The following is a 24,766-nucleotide window of genomic DNA, read 5'->3' on the forward strand; positions in this document are numbered from 1 at the left end:
GGATCAGGCTACAGGCCGGTGGGGGAGGTCGGGGGAGGAGGGGGGAGGCTGGGGGTGTGATGGTATTTGCAGTAACTGGAGCAAATATCATGAGTGCAGAGGAAGCAGCCGGACACTCTGCTCCGAATCATCAGAGATCAGAACCGCACAGACCCGATCCAACGAGCCCCGATTTAAAGCTCTGAACTCAGGTTGCTGTTCGGTCGGGCGGGTTCAACATGGCGGTTCAACATGGCGGTCTCCGCCTCTGGAGAAAACGTCTTATTTCCAGCTGATTATACACTAATGAAAACAAACCTATAAATATTAAAACTAATTATGTTTATTGTTGATGTTTTATACTTTATTATTGTTCACGGTAAATATGAAGCTACTGCAGCGGGTTAGCTTAGCTTAGCATAAAGACTGGAAACCGCTAGCCTGGCTCTGACATTTCATAGTTTTACGGGGGTGAGTATTCTGTGAATTAAGTTTTGCAAATGTTAGAACAATGCTAGCTTATCTAATCTATCTCTTATCTCTTATCTCTCTTATGTCTGAAAGCTAATTAGCAAAACACTAGCTAACTAGCTCACTAATCTACATCAATCGTTAGCTGGGTAGTTAGATGGTTAGTTAGCTAGTGTTTTGATACAGAGCAAAACACTAGCTAACTAGCTCGCTGATGATTTTAGCAAAACAGAGGATAGTTAGCTAGCTCAGGATTAATGTTGATTATAAAGCTAATTAGCTAGTGTAACTTAAGATGTGACTGTATATATGTCTCTTCTATCTTTTAACCATCTTCCAAATGTGGTTGTATTTTCAACGTAGATTAGCCTAGCATAGCATATCTAAGTACAGGGAGGGAGGTAGTGACCGAGGTTCCAAAAAGGGGGCGGGGCTTATTTTTACAGGTGTGTAATTAATCTGAGGCAGAAAGAGAGTTTTATATTTGTTTTAATATTTAATCTGCTAAAGTACCAAATACCAGATTGATGTTGGGACGCAGTGATCAATGTTCGTTATTTAGGTCAAAGGTCTTTTGTTGGTCATTTCTGCCCTGAGTTCAGCCTGGCAGGTAGTGTACACTCCCAGGTCGAGCACTGCTCCCAACAAGCTCCGTAAATGAGGCGGTTAGATTGATGTTGGGTCAAAGGTTAGAAAGTTTCCTGAGATGTGATTTGGAGGAGCCTGTTGGGGACCAAACCGCCTGGGAATGAGCTCTGCCTGAGGAGACAAGTTCAGGGGCAAAAAACCCGTTTATAGATGTGTGAAAGCTTTGGTTTGTTGAGGTCAAAGTTTGGCGTATTTGTGGCTGTAGGTTGTGGACTGATAATGACTGCTGACAGGAGGACGCAGTATCTCACTGAGCTTCACTCTCACATGGACGCCGATATCAGTGGAGTCGTGGGGGGAAATCTGAAGTGATGCATGTCAGTCCCCAAACCATGCTGTTCTGCATGCAATGCCACGGGCCGCCATCAGTGCATGCAGAGCTCAGGCGGACTGCATATATACTGGAGAGTGTCCGCCGCTGTGTTTTCCAGTCAGACCAGCTCTGGCAGAGGACTGGACGGACTGGGAAGGAGGGGAGGAGGCTTCTCTGCACCTGCAGTGATACAGCAGCAGCACCACCATCATCATCATCATCATCATCGCAATCAGCTGACCGGCGGCGACCAGCAGCTGGGAGTCACTGTAACACTGGAGATGTAGCGAAACCTGCTGCAGGCCTCAACACACTGCTGAGCCGCCATTCACTGCCGAGGGCGGGACCACGGAGTCTCCCTGAATACACCGCGAGCAACTGTCCTACACAGCAGCGTACGTAGGACAGCGACCGGCCAATCAGAACGCCTCAAATATACGTTAACATTAACACAGTGCAGATTACAGTGGAGGTATTATCTATGTTTTCTGTTTGTAATCGGGGATGATGTATTTTGTGGGCGGAGCCTACCTGGTGCCAGAACGATACAGTTCTGCAGTAGCTAGCTGTGCTAAGCTAACTGCGTAGGCATCGGCCAAAACAGTCACATGACATACAAAGCTAACGTTAGCTAACGTTATCCAGCTAAAACCATAATATCACATATTTATAAAGCTTTGTATTAATGTTAGCATTGACTTTGGACGCTAGCTAGCTAGCACAACTTTCTACATATAACGAAGTACAGCATTTTAATACTGTTGTATATATTTATGTTATATAGTATAAGCTTTATACTACGTATGCACTATATTATCTGATAATATAGGATTAAGTGTAGCAGTTTATAATCATATAAATACATATATTGTATCATTACAGTATAATAGTATTTTATTATTGTCATATAACGCATACTGCAGTCAGCAGAATATATTATATAATGTGTCGTATATTAATTATTACATATTAGCTTACTGGAGACGTCCCAGTGGTAGAACAGTATTATCCTATTATAATGCAGCTTTATATTGCACTGTAAAAACAATCTGTACTTTAACGGGTTTTTTTACATGTAAAATAACATGTAAAATCTGTATCTATAAATAATCATAAAACTACTGCTTATTGAAAATAAATTTCAAAATGTTCACATAAAAAGATTTAACATATTATTTATTGTTTATTTAATAGATTCAACTGTGAAATTCTACTTTAATACTGTTAATACATTTCTAAAAAATGTATGTAAAATAAGTACAGTTCAAAAATAGTATTAGTTGTGTAATTTTAATGTATTAGTTAGTTAACTGACAGATATGTTGTATAATGATGGAAGTTGAATAAATGTTGTTTATCAGTGTATAAGCATTGGTAAACTGTCCAAATACAGTTGTTATCAGTGTAAACAGCAATAATTACTGTAATCTCACAGATAATGACTTTTATTACACTTCTATAACTTTTAACATTCACATTAAAATAATAACAATCCAATAATAACAGCACTCTGCTGTAAATGTAAGTCTGATTATTGTATTATAGCAGAGTTCACCTGGATTTATAGATCATTGTTTTATAGTGTAAATATATTTAATTAAACATTAAAAATAAATTTTAAGTCAAATTAAAGTTAAAAACTGTATTTTAATTCTAGATAGTTGTGTTACTGTATTTTTTGGAGCCCCAGCTGCCAGAATATTAACGTATTTTTACAATTATAGAACGAATAATATAAAATAAGTGTAAAAGAGAGAAACTCTGTGGTCCAGCAGCGTCGCAGCAGCAGTGAAACATCCTGACAGACACTTTCTCTACCTTCAAACCTCAGTCGGCTCTTATTCTTCTTCTTCTTCACCTTTAAATCTACTGTTACTGGGGTGGGGGTGGGGTTGGGGTGGGGGTGCTCTGCCAGAAGCCGGGTTTGCATCATTCCAGTTTTTGAAGTCAGTCAGAGCTCACCATAGTTCTGAGCTCCCGGAAAACCTGACGGCTTACAACAAATCCTGAGCGGGACAAAACCCTTCCTGTTCCTGTGTTAGCCTACAAGCCAAAACAGAGGGCACAGTTAACGGAGGAAAGGAGGAAGACGACCATGACCTGCAGGCTTGTGACATCACGGGGGGGGGGAGGGGCGGAGCCTTCATACACCAGGTTAAAGAACTTAAGGTGCTCAGATACTGAACCGTTTTATTGGACCTTTTCCACCTTGAAGCTACATTCACCAAAAACACAAACATTCAGACGGAGGGCAGGAAGTGACCACCAGACTCCTTTTAAAACAACGGTGATTTTCATCTCAGACCACGGGAGCTGTTGGTCCACCGCCACCTCCAGCGATGAGTTAGATTGTGTTTTTGTGTGACTGTAATGTTTTTAACACGTTAATTCGGACACAAACTGATGATAATTGCTGTAGATCGAGGCAGCGGTGGAGCAGAAGCTCCCGTGTTCTGTGAAGTAAAATTACAACTTTTGTCAATGGAGTCTGGTGGCTTTAAAAAGAGCCACATACCAACCTCAGTTCCCCGTCGTAAAGGGCTCTCTGACAGCGAGGTAAAGCGGTTACAATATACAAAATGTAGCGTTCACTAACAGCTACAACCTTTCAGCAAAGTAGAAATTTTTTAAACTCAGAATTTATGCAATATATTAAATTATAAACCCTGTATCGTATCCTATTGCATTGTATCCTATCATATCCTATCGTATCCTATCCTATCGTATCGCATCGTATCGCATCGTATCGCATCCTATCCTATCGTATCCTATCCTATCGTATCCTATCGTATCCTATCCTATCGTATCCTATCGTATCGTATCCTATCCTATCCTATCGTATCCTATCCTATCGTATCCTATCGTATCCTATCCTATCGTATGCTATCGTATCCTATCGTATCCGCATCGTATCGCCTATCCTATCGTATCCTATCGTATCCTATCCTATCGTATCCTATCGTATCCTATCGTATCCTATCCTTTATCGTATCCTATCCTATCGTATCCTATCGTATCCTATCGTATCCTATCCTATCGTATGCTATCGTATCCTATCGTATCCTATCGTATCCTATCCTATCCTATCCTATCGTATCCTATCGTATCCTATCGTATCCTATCCTATCGTATCCTATCGTATCCTATCCTATCGTATCCTATCCTATCCTATCCTATCGTATCCTATCGTATCCTATCGTATCGTATCCTATCGTATCCTATCGTATTATCTATTATCCTATCGTATCCTATCGTATCCTATCCTATCGTATCCTATCCTATCTTATCCTATCGTATCCTATCGTATCCTATCGTATCGTATCCTATCCTATCCTATCCTATCGTATCCTATCGTATCCTATCGTATCCTATCCTATCTTATCCTATCTTATCCTATCGTATCCTATCGTATCCTATCGTATCGTATCGTATCCTATCCTATCCTATCGTATCCTATCTCTATCGTATCCTATCCTATCTTATCCTATTATCCTATCGTATCCTATCCTATCCTATCGTATCCTATCCTATCGTATCTATCGTATCGTATCCTATCGTATGCCATATCGTATCCTATCGTATCGTATCCTATCCTATCCTATATCGTATCTATCCTATCCTATCGTATCGTATCCTATCTATCCTATCGTATCCTATCGTATCGCTATCGTATGCTATCGTATCTATCGTATCCTATTCCTATCGTATCCTATCCTATCCTATCCTATCCTATCCTATCGTATCGTATCCTATCGTATGCTATCGTATCCTATCGTATCCTATCGTATCCTATCGTATCGTATCCTATCGTATCCATACAGAGCTCGGCAGTGATGCTAGCCTCACCACGAGCTACAAGCCTGTGAAACAATGGTTTATTTTTATATATCAACCTTGATTCAAGAAAAATGCGTTTTATACCTGATCTCAAGAAGAAGTACTACACTACCCACAATCCATCAGTGCAACAGCAGCGTCTTTGATTGGTAGGGCTAGCTGACGGGGAGATAACTACATAAAATAACTTTACTTTGAAGTTGAAGAAACAAAATAATTACTTTATGTCGTGTTTTTTACAGACGATTCTACTTCGTAAGACTTGATTCCAGCTGTCGGTTTTACGATGAGCTAAGTTAGCGTAGCCCTGATCAACCAAACTCCATTCAGAAAACAAACATTTTAACAGTTGCTTGCTTGTCGTCTTGCAGACAGACTGACAGAGTCATGAGCAGTGAGACAGGTTAAAGGGCGACAACAACAACATTTACTAGCAAATGTGCTAAACTGTCAGTTAGCTTGTTAGCTCGGTTGCTAACAGGACAAACGCTCCAACTTTATTAAAGCTGTGTTAGCATGAAGTCCTCCGGTCTGTGACAAACTCATCAAAAGTAAAACAGTAATTATCTAAATTATCTTTGAGTGTAATTCAAGTGAGAAAACTTAATAAATGATCCAATAATCAAATAATAATAATAAATAAACAGAATTACTTTAAATAAAATGAAATATCTGAGTTTCTTTTGTTGCTCAAATATTTTAGTTATCTGAAGATGTGATCGCTTGTTATTTGCTGTCATCATCAGTTTGTCGACATTAAATTGTGTTTTATATTTATTAATAATAATAATAATAATAATAATAATAATTACAATCTGATCAAGACTGAAATGTTTTAATTAATGTTAAAACAGGAAATGGTTACGACAAATAAAAATATATAAAAACTCAGATAAAAAACAAGTTGCATTTTTGAAAAAATAAAAGTTAAATTAAGTTTTTTCATTTCTTTTGTTTGATGATTTTTTATTTATTTATCTAAAGATTTGGTTCATTAATCTGTTTTTAAATAATGGATTTTGACACAAAAGTTCTTCCGTACATCAGACTGTAAACCATCCTATTTAACTTTTGTTCCATCACATTATTGTTGTTGTTTATAATTATTAATAACAGTTAGTAAATTAATAGTAAATAACACTAATAATAATAATAATAATAATAATAATAATAATAATAATAAGATGACTGTTTCAGTGACACACTTCCGCTATGGTCCAGGTCTGACCCCCCCCACCCACCTCCCTCCCCCCCTCTGCATCACCCATATTGAATCTTTTCTCTCTGCAGTGCACAGTCATGGGTCCTCTGTGCGCATGCGCACCATCTCATCCTGCTGATCAATAAATCTGGCCCGGACTGACCCGAGTTATGAATCAGAGCCCATTAAATGATCATCAGGCCCCAATCTGATCAAATATCTCCGATAGGGATCAATAAATTCACTTCCGCTCACTGCGGCGCGCGCACACACACACACACACACACACACACACACACACACACACACTCTCTGTAGTCCGGATCAGGTCGGTTCCGGATCAGGCCTACCTGGCGCACCGTCCGCTCCTTTTCCGCCTTTTGGGAATCTTCATCTGGGATCTGACACAGACCGTCCTGGTCCAGAAAACCCACCGTTCCTCTAAAGGGGGGCCGGGGTTTGGGCCTCAGACTCCCGCAGGACTAAACCACCATTTATTCCTCCTCTAACAGTCCAGACCGAGTCCAGACCCGCTGCGGGACCGGGACGCACCGAGTCCAGAAAGAAACGGGTTTTAAATGTCCCCTCAGAATCCAGGAGCGCCCAGTAAAACCCCGCTGCCGTCCGGGTCCGGGTCCTCCTCAGATGCTCCGCTGGTGCAGCTGAGGAGGAGGAGGATGGGAGGATGGGAGGATGGGAGGATGCGGACTGATCCTCCTCCCGCTGGACCGGATCCGGGAGTCAAATCCAGGACAAAAACCTGATCCACGACCCGGCTGCAGGCGGACCCGGGTCGGCGGTCAGAGGCGGTCTGTGGGGTGTCAGGTTCTCCGGATCCAGCCTGTTTGTCCGCACTGCAGCTCTGCATCCAGCAGCGTCAGACCCGCATCAGCAGACCCCGCAACAACATCCGGCCAATGCCTTCACAATAAAAGCCCTTCTGATACACGAAGAGGAAGTTCGGTCCTTTGATATTGTTCATTTATCTTTTTACAGATGTTGGTAAATGTTCATCAATATCAGCATCGATTTCATTATTAACTGATTATTATTAAACTGAATTAAAGTGTTTTTTCAAAGGAAGAGTCTGAGCTATTAATTTTAATTATTGATTAAATAATAAAATAAAATATACATTAAAATACAAACAGTTCTATTTTTAAATATTTTAATCAATATTAATATTATTTTTATATTATTTTAATTATTAATCAAATATTTAAAATAAAATAAATAACAAATAAAATATTTTCATTTTCTTTTTATTAGTATTTTTTATTCATTGTATTTGATTTATTACTTAAATAATAATATAAAAATAAATACAACATTTGTATTCATTTTAACTTTTTTAATTAATTAATTTCAGTTAAAACTTTTATTTACGTTTCTATCATAATATAAAATAAATAACAAATTATTCATAATTTTATTTATCTTAACTAACAATTTTGTTCATTTCAGTTATTTATTAAATTAGTAAATAAATTAATTGTATTTATTTTAATTATATTTTTCTATGTGTGTAAACTTGTTTATATAACAATAGAAAACAATATGAATTTATTGGTGTTTATCCGGCTGTGACTTACTACAGCTGTTTATTATCTATATTTCATATTGATCAGTATCAGTCACTGCAGGAGTTTGATTATTTCCAGTGAATATTGATCAGGGATGAGTTTTCCTGATATATTGATCCATTCTCTGTCTGTATTCTGTATTTTTATCATTTGAACAATCAGACTTAATATTCTTCTTTCTGACAGATTCACTGTTTATTGATCGATCAGCTGATTGGTTTCTGATGCAGGACACGGCTGTTGATCAGAGACAGAAGCTCTGTCACTGTACACTCTGATCAATAATAATAAAAACAAACAAACAAACAAACACAGAGTGTCTGTAAACAGTTGTTTATTTTATTTTAGAGAATGCTACAGTACTGTTTTTATCTCGAAAATACGGACCGGATGCTGTGAGCTGCACTTATTATATCTGCCTTGACAGTGCTGAGTCCCACCCTCTAACCAGCCCCTGAACGCCTCATCCTCCGTCGGGCCTGTTTACTGTTTATTGTTTATTGTTTATTATTGTCCTGCTGCCAGCACACAAACATCCGCCTCATAACAACAACAAATACATCTGATCGATTATTATTCCTGATCACATCCAACTGATCCGTCATCACACACACACACACACACACACACACACACACACACATCACACACAGAGAGAGGGAGAGAGAGAGAGTCGCGCGCACACACACGCTCCAGTTTCCGGTTCGATGTCCGTTTCTTTCTATCTGATGTTTGTTTGTTTGTTTGTTTGTTTGTTTGTTTGTTTTCTGACCTGAATGTTGTTTTCCGACCGGAGCCGAGCGGGATCCTCCTCTGCTGCTCCATCTCTCCATCAGCATCAGCACCACACACACACACACACACACACACACACACACACACACACACACACACACACACACACACACACACACACACACTCTCTCTCTTCCTCCACAGCGCCCCCTGCTGACCTGGAGTCAGTTCAACAGTTTAAAGACTAATAACAATCAGTGCTCCCCCAACCTCCCCCATCCTCCCCCATACTCAGTATGTTTATATTGTGGCGCAGTGGTTCCGATTTCAGACGCTGTAGCAGCAGCGGACTGCAATCTTTACCTTTATCTCACACACACACACACACACACACACACCGGAGAGTTAGCCTCTCTGAGCCGCTCAGCTGTAGCACGATGGTCTCTGTGGTTAACGGGTTTATTGATCAGAAATGTTGTTGTGTTGTCAGAAATAAACAAACATGAAACCTGAGTGTAAATATTCTTTATGTGAAAATACAGATTTCAGTTGTGTTTGAACAGACAAATATAAAAATATAACACTGGATACGACCGCTGGCACTTTGAGATGCTTCCCTTCATACGGATTTGTACATTATTGATTACGCTGAGCTGAATGTCGGGTTCGCAAAGTTCCCGTCAGGGTCGTCGTTCTCGGCGAAGTCTTCGGGGTCGAGATCGGCCTCGAACATCCGCTGCAGCAGAGCGTCCACCGTCCGATACCCTGGAAACACAACAATACCGACACTCAATACTGCGATCGACAGTGAGATTATATGAGATTAAAATGTTCCTACAGAGGGCGCCACACACCGAGACTCGGGTTTCGCTCTGTTTCTTACTTTTTGAGGCGATCTTAAACATCAGGGCGGGTCTGTTGTCCACCGGCTGACCGGCTCCCTGGTCGTTGTCGATGGTTTCCATGGCGTTCACCAAGTTGTCCTCCAGCTTCTCCCTGATGGACGAAACCAAACATATAATATATATATATATATATATATAATATAATATTCATTGGTTTAATAACCTGAGAAGGTTTTTATCGACAGAGCGAGCGGGTCCTCTACTGGTGGAGTCCGCCATGTTTCTACAGAGGCCCAGAACGGACAAACCAAACTGAGTCTACGGAGGGTCTTCAGTGTTCCTCACCAGAGAGCAGACAGCGCTGCCTCCACACCACAGTCACAATAACATGTTCACACTTCCAGCTGTACTTTAAATTCATTAAGAACTAATTATTACGGATTAAAGGACGTTTCTTCCTTCGACTTTTATCTGAAGTACACTTGGATTTTATGGATCCACACGTTTAAAGTTTAATGTTAGAAAAAGTCTCCAGCTGTCACACTGACGGATGCTAACCTGCCTATGTTGGACAATTAGCATCATTAGCATTAATAATCAGCTATATGGACAATAGAGGAGGTTCTGGGGGTTATTGATGATGCTACAAAAACAAGATAGAGTTATTGATATAATTAATACATTAGAATAATAAAGCTCAGTGTTCAGACGTAATATTTCTTCAGATATCTTCAGTTCTGTATTTAGGAAATGTCAGAAATGGATTCAGGATCATCAATAACTTCCAATATCGTCCATACAGCTGATTATTAATGCTAATAACTGCTCTACGCTACATGCTGGGGACTAAACTGAGGAATTAGAGTTCAGGGATCTAATCAATTAAAAGAGTTTGTTATCGTGTCTGGTGTTGAGTGACCGGTTGTCATGGTAACGTACTGTTCCACAGCCAGTTCCAGTTCCTCGATCTTCCTCTCCAGAGACGTCTGCAGGTCGCTCTTATCCACCGAGTACTCCACGAAGAACGCCTCCAGCACAAACGCCACGAAGATGCTGAAAGACAACAGGAAGTCAAACCACGGACACGATGATGACGGCGGCGGGAAAGACGAGCTGATACTGTTAGTCTTACTTGATGATGATGATAACGACCATGATGTGGAAGAGGATGAAGAAGATCCTGGCCGACACGTGGGTGACGGCGACAAAGCCGCTGCTGAGCAGTGGAGTCCCGTTAAGGAATCGAAGGACAGGTTGTTCACTTTATTATTATATCTGCAACAATCACGCCCCCCAACTGATTTCCATTAGAAACTACTGCCCCGAGTTTATTTGTTTCACTTACAAAGCTCTGCCTGTGGAGAATTTACCAACAGAAGAACAATAACCAGAATATTTAATAACCAATATATTTATTTCTCCTGAGGAAACAGCGAGTGATTGCTGAGTCTGATTCACGTCTAAAGAATATTATCAATAATCGGTGCACACAGAACACTGGTGTCACATTAATGGCCACAAGGTGGAGCTATTGGAGCCATGCGTCAGTATCTAGTAGCTGTATACAAAGTTACATCTTATTAAAGACAACAGAAATATACATTGTTAGTGTAGCGCCCCCTGTGGGTAGAAACATATGAAACGTTCCCAATTTGGATTGTAGTTAAGTGCATCAGGCCACGCCTCCAAAAGTTCGGTAACCAATTACAGACAAACACAAACACAAAGTGTTGCTTCACTGTACAGAAATATTTCTCTAGACATTTAAATTCATATTAAAGCTTTAAACTAATCTGAATTTGTTGAAAAAAACTGAAAATGATCTAAATGAATCTTAATGATCTAACAGTTGTTTTTATTAATTCTCTTTAAAGAAGAAATTCAAATCACAGAATTCAGAAATGTGTTTTTAAAGTTATACATCCTGTGGTATTTAAATTGTGATTATAATTTACGAGCTCTTTAAATGAAGTATTTTCGAGTTTCCGTTCACACTGCGTTACTGTCATCAGCGGAACCAGCGCCGCCACCGGTCAGGTGTGCGTGAGGCGTTCAGGTAAAGGATATCGTGCCACTGGTTGACCACGGTGAGCTCCACCAGCAGGATGAAGGACGACACCACGTTGTTGAAGTTGTTCTTGCAGTAGTTGAGCTGTGCAAAGGCCGTTCCTTTCAGATCAGTGTTTCCACAGAAGGCCTTGTCCGGGTCGGTGGAGTCCTCCTCGAAGAACTTCACCTTCCCTTTGAACAGCTCCATCCCCACCATGGCGAAGATATAGTACACCACCTGAGGAAGAGGAGGAGAAGGAGGTGGTGGAGGAGGAGCTTCACTACGACCACCAAATTAGCTCTGTTTGATTCTTAATGCTATCTAGCGACCAGCACCCACAGAGGGCAGTTTGGTTCCCAGGCGACCCTTTAGGATGAATTAGAATATCTTTATTGATCGTCTGACATTTCAATGTGTTCAATACTTTGGTTTAACACCTATAAAGCTCCATTCCCATCAGCCTCAGCTGCACTTTACTTACTGCTAATTAGCTCCTGGTAGCATGCTAACATGATAAACATGTTGCATTCACGTGGATTCAGACGGACAGCACCGTATTTTAATTGTTTTAATGTAGAAATTATTTACTCCTCAGTATTAAAACTGTGCCTGCTCCTAAAATTGGACTATGTATCGGCTTTTTTGTGGGAAATAAAATCACTTTTAGTTGCCTGATGATGTATTTTACCAACTTACAATAATTAACTGTCCAAACGTGAGGATCGCGGGTCCAATCCTGATCAGGGTGTTGATGATCGCCCGGAACCTGACGGAGAAAAGAAGTCACAGACACACGATGAGTCAAACAGGGCATTTCCTGATCGGCATCCAATGGTTGCTATGGTTACCTGCAGGTCAATATACGTCTATATATGGGAGTGTTGATTAATATATTAATATAATATATAGAATCAAACCTTTTGATGCTGTCAACGACCCGGATCAGTCTAAGGACCCTCAGGATGAAGACGATGTCCAGGATCTGACGGCTGGTGTAACCGCCCGCTACAACAGGACGGGAACGATCTATTAGACAGGTTTATTGTTTCCACAGAGACTTGAGGAACCGAGGAGTCCGGTACCCAGGTACCGGTAGGTAGTTCGGACCCGTCAGAGGAGCAGGACAAACAGCACTTACTTGATTTCATGGCGGAGTTGATGATCGTGGCGATGAGCGCTGAGACGACGATGATGGTGTCGAACCTGAAAACAAAACAACATCAGAAAACAAACACTAAATATTTTCCTCCAACAGCTGAAAGCACAAACACCATCAGACCTCCATCATACGACAGCTGACAGGACACCAACTACAGCGCAGTTACCGGTCCTCCTATCACACGTTTAACCTGTGGAGGTTTTATGTTTGTAAAACTTTGCCAGCGCATACAATGAGCGCAGCAGGAGAAAGGCTACTGAGCATGTGCAGTGAGCACAACATGGAAGCAAAACCCAGAAGCTAGAAAACTGTTGGCTTTATGCGCTCAGCGAGCAGCTTTCATCCAAACGTCATGTTTGAGTCCGCGATCCAGTTCTCATGAAGACATCCATCTGTGCCTGGAGCCCCTGCAGCGGCACTGCTCACCAGCAGGGGGCGCACAGCTGTAAGGAAATAAAAGCAGCTGCAGCGTTCAGATGAGTTCACACACTTTATCAGGTCCACCTGTTTAATCCAGTTAAATGTCAGAAATGTTCAGTTGGGTCTCCAGCAGTTTCACACTGAGGCTAACTTGCATGTTGGACAGTTAGCATAATTAGCATTAATAATCAGCTATATGGACAATATCTGGTTATTGAGGAAGCTTAGAATACAAAATGGAAGTTTAAACCAGAAGTGAACATATTATAACTCCCAGTGGGCTGACTGTCACTAAATTAGAGGTTATTGATATGATTAATACATCTGTAGAATCAGTAAAGCTCAGTGTCATTAGTGGAAATATATTAATCATATAAATAACCTCTAAATCAACTGAACTTTGTATATCGTCTGGATGCTGTGTGGGATCAGTTGTTCAGGTGTACCTAATAAAGAGGCTATGGACAGTCTGAAAGTAAAAGCTAAAACCATTTAAATGTTTATCGGAGCTTCCACAGTATCAGTTTCTGACCTCTCAAATGAAAACACAGAGAAGAGAGAAATGACTGAGTGTGAACACAGATCAGATTGAACGTGTCCAGAGAATCTCGGTTTATGGTTTTTACTTTCAGGCTTTTTGACCGTAAACGACCTCCAGAAGCTGTTTGACCTCCTCATGTGAACAACAAACAACAATAAATCCGTTGACCTGCCGCCTGAAGCCTCAGCGAGCCGGTCCAAGCGCCGCCAGGCTGAAGATAAAAGGAAGCAGCAGATGATGGGAACGTGTGTGACCTACCTGGTGCTTATAATCTGCGCCGTAGATAAACTGTGTGAACACAGCGCAGTGAGTTTAATCTCTGCACAACACTTTCAAACACAGGTTAACATTGCACTACATCATGAGATCACTTCCTTCAATCACTCTAACAGACGTTCAATGTGAGCAGGTTGCTGGTTCACCTGGTTCACCTCGTCCACCTGGTTCAGTTTCCATCTTAAAACACTCACATGCTGAAGCTCAGAGCGTCAAGAGAGAAAAATAAATTCTAAATCTCGTCTGTTTGACGTGTGAAGAGGAGGAAAATAAAAACAATCTTTATAAATCTAACGGTTTATTTTCTGTTAGTTGTTTGTTGTTGTAATACTAACTTCGGCCTCTAGAGGAGTATGTGCACCACTACCACCTCTGTATGATGCTTTCAGTCCCGTACTGACGAAGCTGTTCTCTTCTACCTGTTTATTTATCTCCTGTAGATTTAAGTATGTCTTATAAACGTGTTATTTCTGTGTATTTGAAAGCTTCTGCTGACTCTGCTCCGTAAACAGTGCTGGAATTGAATAAACTGGGAATGACTGGAAAGCTGAGACACATATTTCGAGTCCTTACCCCTCTCTTGCCACTTTCCTTCACAAAGAGGATAGAAAATAATAATAATAATAATAATAACCAGCTCTCTTGCCTCTCAGGGCTTCCGTACATTAAAGACAGATGATTGAGTGACTCTGCTGCTCTACCCAGAATCCTTTGTCCTCACCAGTTCCAGAAGCTGTGCCTGGAGAAGAAGGCTTTGGGCTCGAACACGTAGAGCTTGAGCAGGATCTCCAGCAGGTAGAGAGCCAGAAAAACCCACTCGGAGTTGGAGACCATCGGGTTCTCCTCGTCCAGACCGATGAACACGGCGTTCACCAGGATGATGAGGTCGTACACGATGACGAAGGCCCTGAAACGCACACAGCAGACGGGTTTCTGCCACTTCAGATTAAATGTCCGAAGAATAAAAGCTGACGGACACAATGAACGTTCGCTGGGTCTCACCGGTGTTGGACCAATCGGCAGAGGAGGCGGCTGGGGGCGGACAGGTAGAGGGCAGGGCACGCACTCTGGAGTGGGTGCGGCCTCGATTTGAGTGTGATCACCTCGATGTTCAGGAGGTCGACCAGCTGGACGAACGCCACCTTACCTGTCAATCAAACAACCAAAGAGGTAAAATCACAAACAGTGTATTGAAGCTGGCCACAGGGTCAATGCCAGAGGTCGGTTAAATGTCACTTCCTGTGTCCACTTCTCAATATGTTTTACTCAGAACTCCAAGTTTAATCTCATTTATCTCTTTTGGCCCTAATCTGCTTCCGTACCGGACTGACATGTGCTGAGGGTTTATGGTGTGTTCAGGTGCTGCTTTTCAACTCGTAAAGTCTGAGATGTCAGAGTTTACCAGCAGGAAGTCCCAGAAATAAACAGGGAGCAGTCCTGTCAATAGACTCTGTGTAAACAGACGCTCAGCAGTTACTAACTTCACTAACTTCACTTTATGGCCGCTGCTGACTTACAGTTAATGTTCACCCAGAACGGATCAGGTGAAAACTTACAGTCCAACAAGTTCAGCAGCCGTGTGTCTTTATTACTACCTACTAACTGCGATGGGAAATAATGTCTGTATCATTAATATGCGGTATGGAGGCTGAGGCATGATGAGGATTTTACAGGCTGATCTCAGTATTTTTATTCTCAGTGTCAAAAAAACAGTTTTAGAGGAACTTTAATGTTTGTAATTTGGGGCTTTGGAGGAGCATTTAAACATTAATGTTTGGAAATATAATAATAGTAATAATACAGTTAATTATTTTTCTCAGAACTCGGTGATGAAACAGACTTCCTCTGTGGTGAAGATGCGTGTGCAGATAGTGACTCAGCAGAGGGCTGAGAGCGGCTGCGGTTGTGACGGTGCAGAACGTGGCGGTCGCCAAGTGTCTGATGGACGCCTCCGACGGTTCCACCTCAACACTGCTGGTCTCACCATCAGTTCAACCTTTTTGAGGCAATCTTTTACATGTTTACTACACAAAAAGTGATGATTTAGTGCTGATAAAGAAGGTTGTACGCATTGTGTATGCACCGACACAAACTGGGAGATCCCGAGATAAAGAACAAAGTCCAAAGTCAGAGCGAACATCACTGCAAAGCTTGTGCAATTAATCCTGATATTGTGGTTTTTATATGGCTAATGTTAGCTAATGTTGCTTGCTAACACAGACAAATTGCTGGCTACCTAACAGACGTTTGCGTTACATCTTTTATTATTGGCCAAAATCATAGGTTATTATTAAGGCTTATGTTAGCTGGGCAAGCTAATGTTAGCCAACTAACATACTCACTCTGATAGCATTTTGCTAGCAATAATCTTAGCAAGCAAGCTGCATGGTAATAGAACAAAGCTAACGACCTTTTTCACAGCAGGCATTTTGACATTAGGGTACACAACGGTGTTTCCAATGACACTAATTCTGGTTCTGTTACATTTCGTGTAGCAGAAACTTTCCAGTGAGTCAAAGCGAACAATAGCAGTGCCGTGACTCCGTCAGACCAACCGGGACCCGACTCAGTTCTGGTTCAAGCAGCGAGTTCTGAATCGCTCGGAGCACTTCGGTCGCAGCTGGAACCAAACTAGGCGCCTCATATTCTACAGGCCGTTGTGCGCCGCCGTCTGGTGATGACGCATTTCCCGCTCAAAACTGGTGGAAACTCGGGCGGGTTACAGATGTGTTTACCCTACTCTTTCATGTGTGTGCTGCTGTGAAAAAGGTCTATAACTATCAGAAAACATCTGGTTCGGCGACCCACCGATGTAGCCCTGGTTCTTGTCGTCAGCGACGCTCCACAGCAGCTCCCTGTGGGCGTTGCTGATGTCGGGCTGCACCAGACGAACCATTTGGTTCCAGTTAGCCTGGCTCACCACCGGCTGCCCGCCCTCCTCCCTATGCTCCTGCAGCACGGCGAACGCTCGCGCCATCTTGTGCCTTTTGGCCCTCACCAGCTGCCGTACCTCCTCCTGTTGGACAGAGAGGAAGAGTTATTGATCGGCTGAGTCACAAACCTTCACAATAAAATACAATAAAGTTTTAATTTTACCAAATCTAAACCTTTTTATATTCATGACTCTTTAAACAATGAAAGCTGAACAAAATGATAAATAAAATCAGAATAATGGATGTAACGTACTGAACTCTTAAAGACGGATATCTTCATACAATCAAGATTTTGTTTATTATCTGTATTTATTTGAATTTTCTCTGTAGTTGAATATCCAAATGTCCGCCTGCAGCATGAAGATTATGAACCTGCTACAAACATTGTTTATTTTCCCTCTCTGGATGTTTACAGTTCTGTTCTGTCCAATGAAACGAGAGAATGTGTCTTACTCCTTTATCATTATTACTACTCAGTATACCTTTTCTCTTACTGCTGATACACTCATCTGTATTGTTATTTTGGATGTAATAACATTAATAATGTTCTGTTTTGTTATTATTTTGTTATAATATTTGTTAATTAAACCTGTGTTAAATGTTTATGCACCTCAGAGCCACCGTACGTGAGGATGAAATGGTCAATAAAAGTCATGAATTCACCGTATTAGTCTGAATACAGGGACAATATATTTTTTGGAAATGACATTGTCTTGCAGTCTCAGCAGGTCTTACAGACAGTGTTGCATTATGGGATGTTTGTAGCTTTAATGTTGCTGTAATTGTTGCTGCTGTGTCATTTTTATTGCACAATAAAAAAATATAATGTTTGGTTTCAGTTTAACCTGCAGCCGCAGATTATGGCGGGGAAATGAACTCATGTCGCTCAGCCGTACCTTCAGGTATTTTTTGTAGTTGTTGTAGACGACGGCCAAGAAGACGGACATGAAGATGTAGGTGTTGATGAGAATGTACAAGATGAAAAAGATGGCGAAGACGAAGCTAGAGTTGTACGCCGGCATCCTGCCAACGAGAAGCAGAAGGTGCACAGCTAAAAGTTTCTGACAATCACTTCCTTCTTCTTTTCTCTAATGCTCCGTTTGACCGCAGATGCACACAAACTTGAAGGATACGTGGAACTTAAACAACAAAGCACAAAGGCTGAAAGGTGGAGCTACAGTTCATTCTCACTGAAGGTCAAGATGGCCGCTGTGACGCCACATTGCTGTTCAAAGAAATAAAACATTTCTAGCTGTGTGAAAATCTTTCTGCTGCCTCATTCTGCCCTTCCTGTTTTTTAAATAAAGAAGTCAGGACCAAAATAAAAAGAGACATAGAATTAGGAAACATTTTGTCCTGTTTCAGAAAGCACTGACAGTGACTGTAGAGGAGGTCAGAGGTCAAATCTGACCTCAGAGCAGCCAGCTGATGAATTCAATTAAGGTCTTACATAACATCGGGGCTGTTGGCCGTGGTGACGAGGACGTACAGATCGAAGACAATCTCCAGGTAGTTGGTGAAGTACGGAGCTCCGTCGATCGTCTTCAGGCCTCTGCACACACACACACACACACACACACACACACACACACACTCAAATTACACAAATCTTCAAAAGCTCTTTAACAGATTAATTTGAATCAATGTGAATCGACCAGTTTGGAGCACGTCGCGGTTACATTACTGCGGTTGAGCCACGGGCCGGTCCAAGCGCAGACAACTTTTAATCCTGATGGTCCGATCAACTTCCTGTTGGGCAACCAAGCCACGCTGAATAACTTTATCCAGCTACATGAGTGGCTAACGTTAGCTAGCTTTATCCAAACTCCCGTTTGCAGGTTACTTTGTCGGCGCCGCTAACGCTAGTGGCTGGGTAACCTTAGCTTACATTATTGCTAGCTAAAAATACTATCTGACAGGACACGTTAGCGTTGTGGAAATCTCGACAGATCTCAGCCACTCACAACAAAACAATCCAGATAAATAACTTTACAGGAAAGAGGAAAAATTTGTATTTTTGATTTCCACAAGCTTTTCAATTCTTTTCTCTCTCAGGAAGCTGAAGCTCTTTGTGTTCTGGACCAAAAACATTTCAAGGCGTCACCTGGGAGACATTTTTCACTACTACTAGTTTTAGTTACTGATTGTGACTGAAACGTAACCTCGCCGCCTCACCAGCATCCGGATCTCCTAACGGATGCTGCGTGCTCGCGTGTTCGACTGCAATAAACGAGAGTGGTCTCACCGTTTGCCCAACAGTTTGAGGGCCATGAGGGAGAACATGAGGAGGCTGAACATGAAGAGCAGGAAGACGTAGAAGATCTGAGGCAGAGCGTTCCGGATGCTTCTGAACGCTCTGCGGAGCTGAACACAAAAACAAATAAACAAACAAACAAACAAACAAACAAAGTTTATGAAGCTGCTCGTCCTCCCACAGGACACCAACGCTCTGTCGGTAATGATGCATTCAGGTGCCATCAAACATTTCCATGTTTAGCGGCAGGAAGTTTAAACAGTAACTTGATCCAGAGATTACAGGACAGTCAGTGAGAGAATACTTGTGATGGTTTACCTGCGAGACACCTGAACCCTTCAGGAAGCAAATATTAATGTGGAAAGTCTTCTTAACTTCTGCTATCTTCTTCTTTTCTTTCAATAATAATAAAATAATAATAATAGTAACATTACATTCAGAGGAGAATCGAACGTTTGGAGGATAAAGCGTCGACTGTTTAACAGACTGCACATTTCAGTCTGAGCAGGAAACATTTTAATTTTGTCCTGAAGGTGGCGCTAGAGAACAGATCCTGAGGTCATTCAAATCTAAAGCAGGTTGATCCACTGAGGAACAAAAATCTCTGTCAAAACCTAAAATAACCCACGATATGAAGTAACAAAGTAGCAGAACTATACTTATTCGTATAAACGTTAGTTTGAATGCAACTGTATGAAAACAGGAACACACGGCGTTACCTGGCGTCCCTCTGTGACATTGACCAACAGCAGCGGGCGCAGGACTCTGGACCAGCGGACGCCGTAACAGTTTGTAGCTTTCAGCGCTCCGTAGATGATCATATCGACAAGAGTGAGCTGGACAGAGGGAACAAAGAGTCAGCGGCTGCACAGCGACCTACAGATACACAGTGAATACAGCCAGTGACTCTTCTACTGTGGTTCAACCTATAAAAGACTCACTGTAAGGTAACAAATAGGTGACGCTCCTTCGTTCAGGTGGTATTATATTTATTATATAATGAAAACATAACCATGAATATCATATTCCATCTCCCCAGAACAGTGTTACACACAGGAGCTGTAATAAAGATCTGCTCCTCCTCCACTGGCTGACGGGTTGTAACGTCACTGTAGTCCGCCATAAAGCCTGTAGAGGTTTACATCATTATTTTAAGGTTATTGATCCGAGACAGTGACACCAACAGAACTAAAGAAATGTTAATTATGCTGATAGTCCAACATGTGTAACTGCTGGAGACACAAACTGTACATTTCTAACATTAAACTGCAGCGAACCACTCGGGGCCGGATTAGTGCCGGTTGACGGTTGGTGAGTGGTGCAGTTTGGACTCAGGACACTTCCTGGTTTCGGTGTGAAAGCGCAGGCCGACTTCCTGTCAGTGAGAGTCAGAATGTGCTGAGAAGAACTTTCTGCCTGTTGTTGTGAAACAACCTTTAGCCCGGAGGAGTTGCCTCGTCAGCAGCTCTTAAAGCAGAAACACTTCCTGGTGACTCAGAGACTGAGGCAACCAATCACCTTCACTCACTCTTTACTGAGAGCACGCTGCAGTTTGACCACATTCCTCCTCCATTTGTCTCCGAGTGAACTCAGAGAGCCGTTAGCTTCCTCATATTCACATATTTACTACAGAATCAGGAAGTTAGAGACGGACCCGTTAGCTGACTCTGGGAGCTCCCAGTGAACAGCACGTCGTTAGCGTGCGAGCTAACCTGTAGTGTATAAGTTATAGCCCCTCCCACCTCACTGATGATGCAGATAAGCCCCTCCCACCCCACTGATGATGCAGATAAGCCCCTCCCACCCACTGATGATGCAGATAAGCCCCTCCCACCACACTGATGATGCAGATAAGCCCCTCCCACCCCAATGATGATGCAGATAAGCCCCTCCCACCACACTGATGATGCAGATAAGCCCCTCCCACCACACTGATGATGCAGATAAGCCCCTCCCACCACACTGATGATGCAGATAAGCCCCTCCTACCAGGAGGATGACGATGATGCAGATGTTTTTGGGATCTTTCCAGAACTTGTCTCGAGGGATCACTTTGGCGTAGTGAGCGAGTCGGATGGTGAAGACGAGCAGACAGAGCAGCTCCACCAGCATGGTAGCCTGAAAACACAACACAACGCAGCTGACTTTGAACGCCCCACAGGCCAACATCCTCGTCTCTGATTGGCTCTCAGACTCACACCAAAGCTGAACAACGTTTAAAAAAATCAGCATTCAGAGCACGTGATTAATGTTTCTCTTGTGATCTCGTGTGTTTTAGTTCGCTTTTAGCATTGTTAGCATCTTTACTGAACCCGCACCTCTATCTGCAGAATAAAAAGCTAACAGACTGAGTCTAAAGCTAACAGACTGAAGCTAATGCTAACAGACTGAAGCTGTGCGTTCTGGCAGAACGTCGGACAGAGGCGGCCATCTTACCCATATCGGCAGAGGGAGGACGGCCGGCTCCTCGAACAGCGCCAGAGACAGATCGACCAGGATAAAGAAGTAGAGGAGCACTTTAGCGAGCCAGTGGTTGTAGCGCAGATACAGTCTGAGAACAGAGGACACGCCGTTGACTTCCATTCATTGTGGACTGACTGACCTCGTTACTTAGATATGCTATATGCTAGGCTAATCTGTGTTGAAAAGACAAGTAAGTGAGAAACAAACCAACACTCATGATGGTGAACTGAATAAAATATTAGTGCAGTCAAACAATTAAAATATTTAATCGCGATTAATCACACATTTTTATCTATTCTAAATGTCCTTTGATTTCTTTTTGTCCCATTATGTTTTCTCATTTTAATCTTATCAACATGGAAAAGTGGATCGGATTACTTTGTGCAAACGTTGTTTTTATTGAAAACAACATCCACTCAAAACGTAACGTCTGCTGCTCTTAAACAAGTGTGTGCGGCGTGCCTGTTGTTTTGTTTCCGGTCTAGCTAGATCCGGTGGGTGTTGTAGTTTTTCTAACGTTACTATTTGTTGCAACAGCATGAAGAAAACTACAAAGTGTGCTAGGCCAAACAGAACGTTGATCTCGCGATAAAAAGATTGACGCCGTTAAAATGGGTTTAACTGACAGCACTATAAAATATATTATTGTTCAGATGAGCCACATTTTCTCATCATGTGAGGAAACTACGTAACATCCTGTCTTAAAACTACATCGTAAGTTAGCTAATGTTAGCAAAATGCTAACTAACTAGCTAGCTATTCTACATCAACCCTCAGCTGGATAGTTACATCTTATAGCTAATGTTAGCAAAATAGCGAGCTAATGATGATGAAGTTTAGCGAGCCATTTAGCTAACATTAGCTTCCTGTCTGTGGCTCTCTGCTCATTGGTTCCTTCTGAACTGACACATATATAAGTTGAACAAAGGTTCAGGAGTTTCGTGAACTGGAGTCTTTCGTGCATCAGTTGGGGACTATGTTCAGGGACTACGACGCCGCTCTCACCTCACGGCCTCGGGCGACGTGTCGAAGTAGATGTTCCTGTTGTACTGAGCGTCGGACACGTAGATGGAAGCCAGATCGAAGTCCTGAAACACACACAAATAGTTTATTTTCATTTTCCCTAAAGGACCCAGGACCCAAACATACGGTATAAATATAGAAATTGTTCTTCTATTGGCTGTAATTGGTGGCTGCAGTGGAGGGGGCCGCCACTAACTCAGGGGACTGTTCCTTTAAATGGATCACTCAGTCGTGTTCTGACAGCTGGTTGTTTTCGTAGGATGGCGAAGGCATCACACAGTCCATAAGGAAGCATTATGTTTCTGTGTCTAATGTTAACCTCATACTGCCGGTGGTCAGACAGCAGCAGTCCTTATTTTCTGATCTGTAAAGTGAATCAGTGACGAGTTATTGATCACACCCAACAGTGAGTTGATCGGTGTCATTAATCGGTGCCTGTCTCACTTTCTCCTGCAGGTTATTGTAAAAACATCTCAACCTTTTAGTGAAAGATATCAGACATTTTAGGCTGCAAACAATCCCAGAATGCACCTGAAACGGAGGAGCTGGTGACCTTATGATTGATTATTAATGAGAATGATGATGTTTGGATCAACAGTTTATTTCCTTTAATAAACTCTCTCTGATGCTCAGAGTTTGCTTGCCTGCTTTGCTTTTTGTTTGTTTGTTTGCATCCTGTCTTTGCTCTGAGTGGCAGCACCTCGTCTGTAAACAATCTGGTTACATAATAATAATAATAATAATAATAATAATAATAATAATAAAATCACGATGCTGAGGGATCCGGCCCCGAGTCTCTGGCAGAGTGAAGACTTCTGAACACGTTACGGGGACATAAAGACACTCACTGTCTGTCAATCATCCACTTGTGCTGCAGTCAGACACAGTTCAAATGAATCCAGATGTCTTCAGTCTGACAGACTCTGTCTCACTGTGGGACTACTTTATGAGACAGAGTCTGTCCTCACTGTGGGACTACTTTATGAGACAGAGAGGACCAGAGTCCATCAAACTCACCTCTTTGCTTTTCTCAGGATTCCCTCCGTTGGGAATTCCTTCTTTTCCTTTTCCTGCAGGAATGTTCTCGCTCCTCTCTGCCGCCTCCGACATCTCTCACACTCCCAGATCCCCAAAAAACCACTTTGTGAGAGGGACAGCAACAGTTCCCAGACTTCAGTCGGACAGTTTGAGTCTCTGCAGGACACAAAAAAACCTTCTGATCTTCAGTTTCCTCTCGTCACATCTGAGAGGATCCGCATCACATGTCTTCCTCACACTCTGACCCCCATCGGGCTCCAGTCCGGCCCTGAACTGGTCCCAGCTGCTGTCGGTCCGCGCTGATAAAGCAGGACTGCTGCTGCCTTCACGGACCGGAGGGAATGTAGGCGACGGGAGACGCAGTGACGTGGTAACAACAGGAAACCTCCAGTGTGCTTTCAGCTGGAGAATGTGGAGCTGTTGACCCCTCTGGAACCGGGTTCACTCAAACACTCAGTACTAACGTGTCCTCCGACTTTAAAGGCACATTCAGTGAAAAACCTCTAAAGAATATAACTTCAATAAGAACGATTCTTTAATGAATGATTCTATTAGTCTGAAGCTAAAGATGAAGAAACAATTATAAACCTTTAATAATGAATTATTATAGAATAGAGTCAGAAATAGATGAAAGAGACTAAAAACTATGAAATAAAAGTTCATTAAATGATGGAGACGATGTTTTCTGTGAATCAGGAAAAGAGAAATGATTAAAGATTGATGTTTAAATATGGCGCCGACCACCCTGAACAGTTTGATTTATACAGTGTATGTTTGTGACCATAGCATAAAGAGCTAAAGAAGAAAACGACATTTTATAGGAACTTATACAAACATAAAGTATTTTTGTATTTTATTTTTACCATTTTTTAAATCTCTGGGCAAAGACTTTCTCTTGATGGTAAAAACGTGAAAAACTATGGAACAAATGTCTTTAACAGTGAAATCAACAGAACTAATGTCCTTTAACTGTAATAGTAGAAATAGTATTGTGTTT

At 41.9% G+C, this 24,766-nt stretch overlaps 2 protein-coding genes across 4 annotated transcripts in view; both read right to left on the reverse strand.

Annotated features, from left to right (window-relative positions):
• ttbk1a (tau tubulin kinase 1a) overlaps positions 1–8,913 on the reverse strand; it is a 41,214-nt gene extending 32,301 nt beyond the window's left edge. Inside the window, exon 1 of one of the 2 annotated variants that reach the window (XM_051381242.1) lies at positions 8,805–8,913. The gene's annotated coding sequence lies outside the window, so the exon portion shown is untranslated. Of the gene's footprint in view, positions 1–6,799; positions 7,283–8,804 lie in introns of those variants that run through there. The other variant, XM_051381241.1, reaches the window with a different exon arrangement.
• Positions 8,914–9,276: 363 nt separating this feature from the next.
• Positions 9,277–24,079, reverse strand: tpcn3 (two pore segment channel 3). 2 transcript variants are annotated; one of them, XM_051381276.1, is made up of 20 exons: positions 23,749–24,079; positions 22,714–22,796; positions 21,682–21,796; positions 21,235–21,363; positions 19,965–20,081; positions 19,237–19,355; positions 18,442–18,543; positions 17,888–18,014; positions 16,867–17,074; positions 15,061–15,205; positions 14,780–14,965; positions 14,041–14,070; positions 12,801–12,865; positions 12,580–12,667; positions 12,359–12,428; positions 11,680–11,899; positions 10,745–10,835; positions 10,552–10,665; positions 9,651–9,763; positions 9,277–9,532 (listed from the first exon to the last, which is right to left on the reverse strand). In XM_051381276.1, the coding sequence occupies exons 1-20, from the start codon at positions 23,839–23,841 to the stop codon at positions 9,411–9,413; spliced, it is 2,337 nt and encodes a 778-aa protein (XP_051237236.1). In that variant the 5' UTR covers positions 23,842–24,079; the 3' UTR covers positions 9,277–9,410. The 2 variants fall into 2 exon arrangements, with proteins under 2 accessions (XP_051237236.1, XP_051237237.1); XM_051381277.1 differs by lacking the exon at positions 14,041–14,070 and having other exon boundaries at positions 23,749–24,078.
• Between the last annotated feature and the right edge of the window lie 687 nt (positions 24,080–24,766).

The sequence above is a fragment of the Dicentrarchus labrax genome, unplaced genomic scaffold (assembly GCF_905237075.1).
Source record: "Dicentrarchus labrax unplaced genomic scaffold, dlabrax2021, whole genome shotgun sequence".
In the NCBI taxonomy this organism is placed as follows: Eukaryota; Metazoa; Chordata; class Actinopteri; family Moronidae; genus Dicentrarchus; species Dicentrarchus labrax.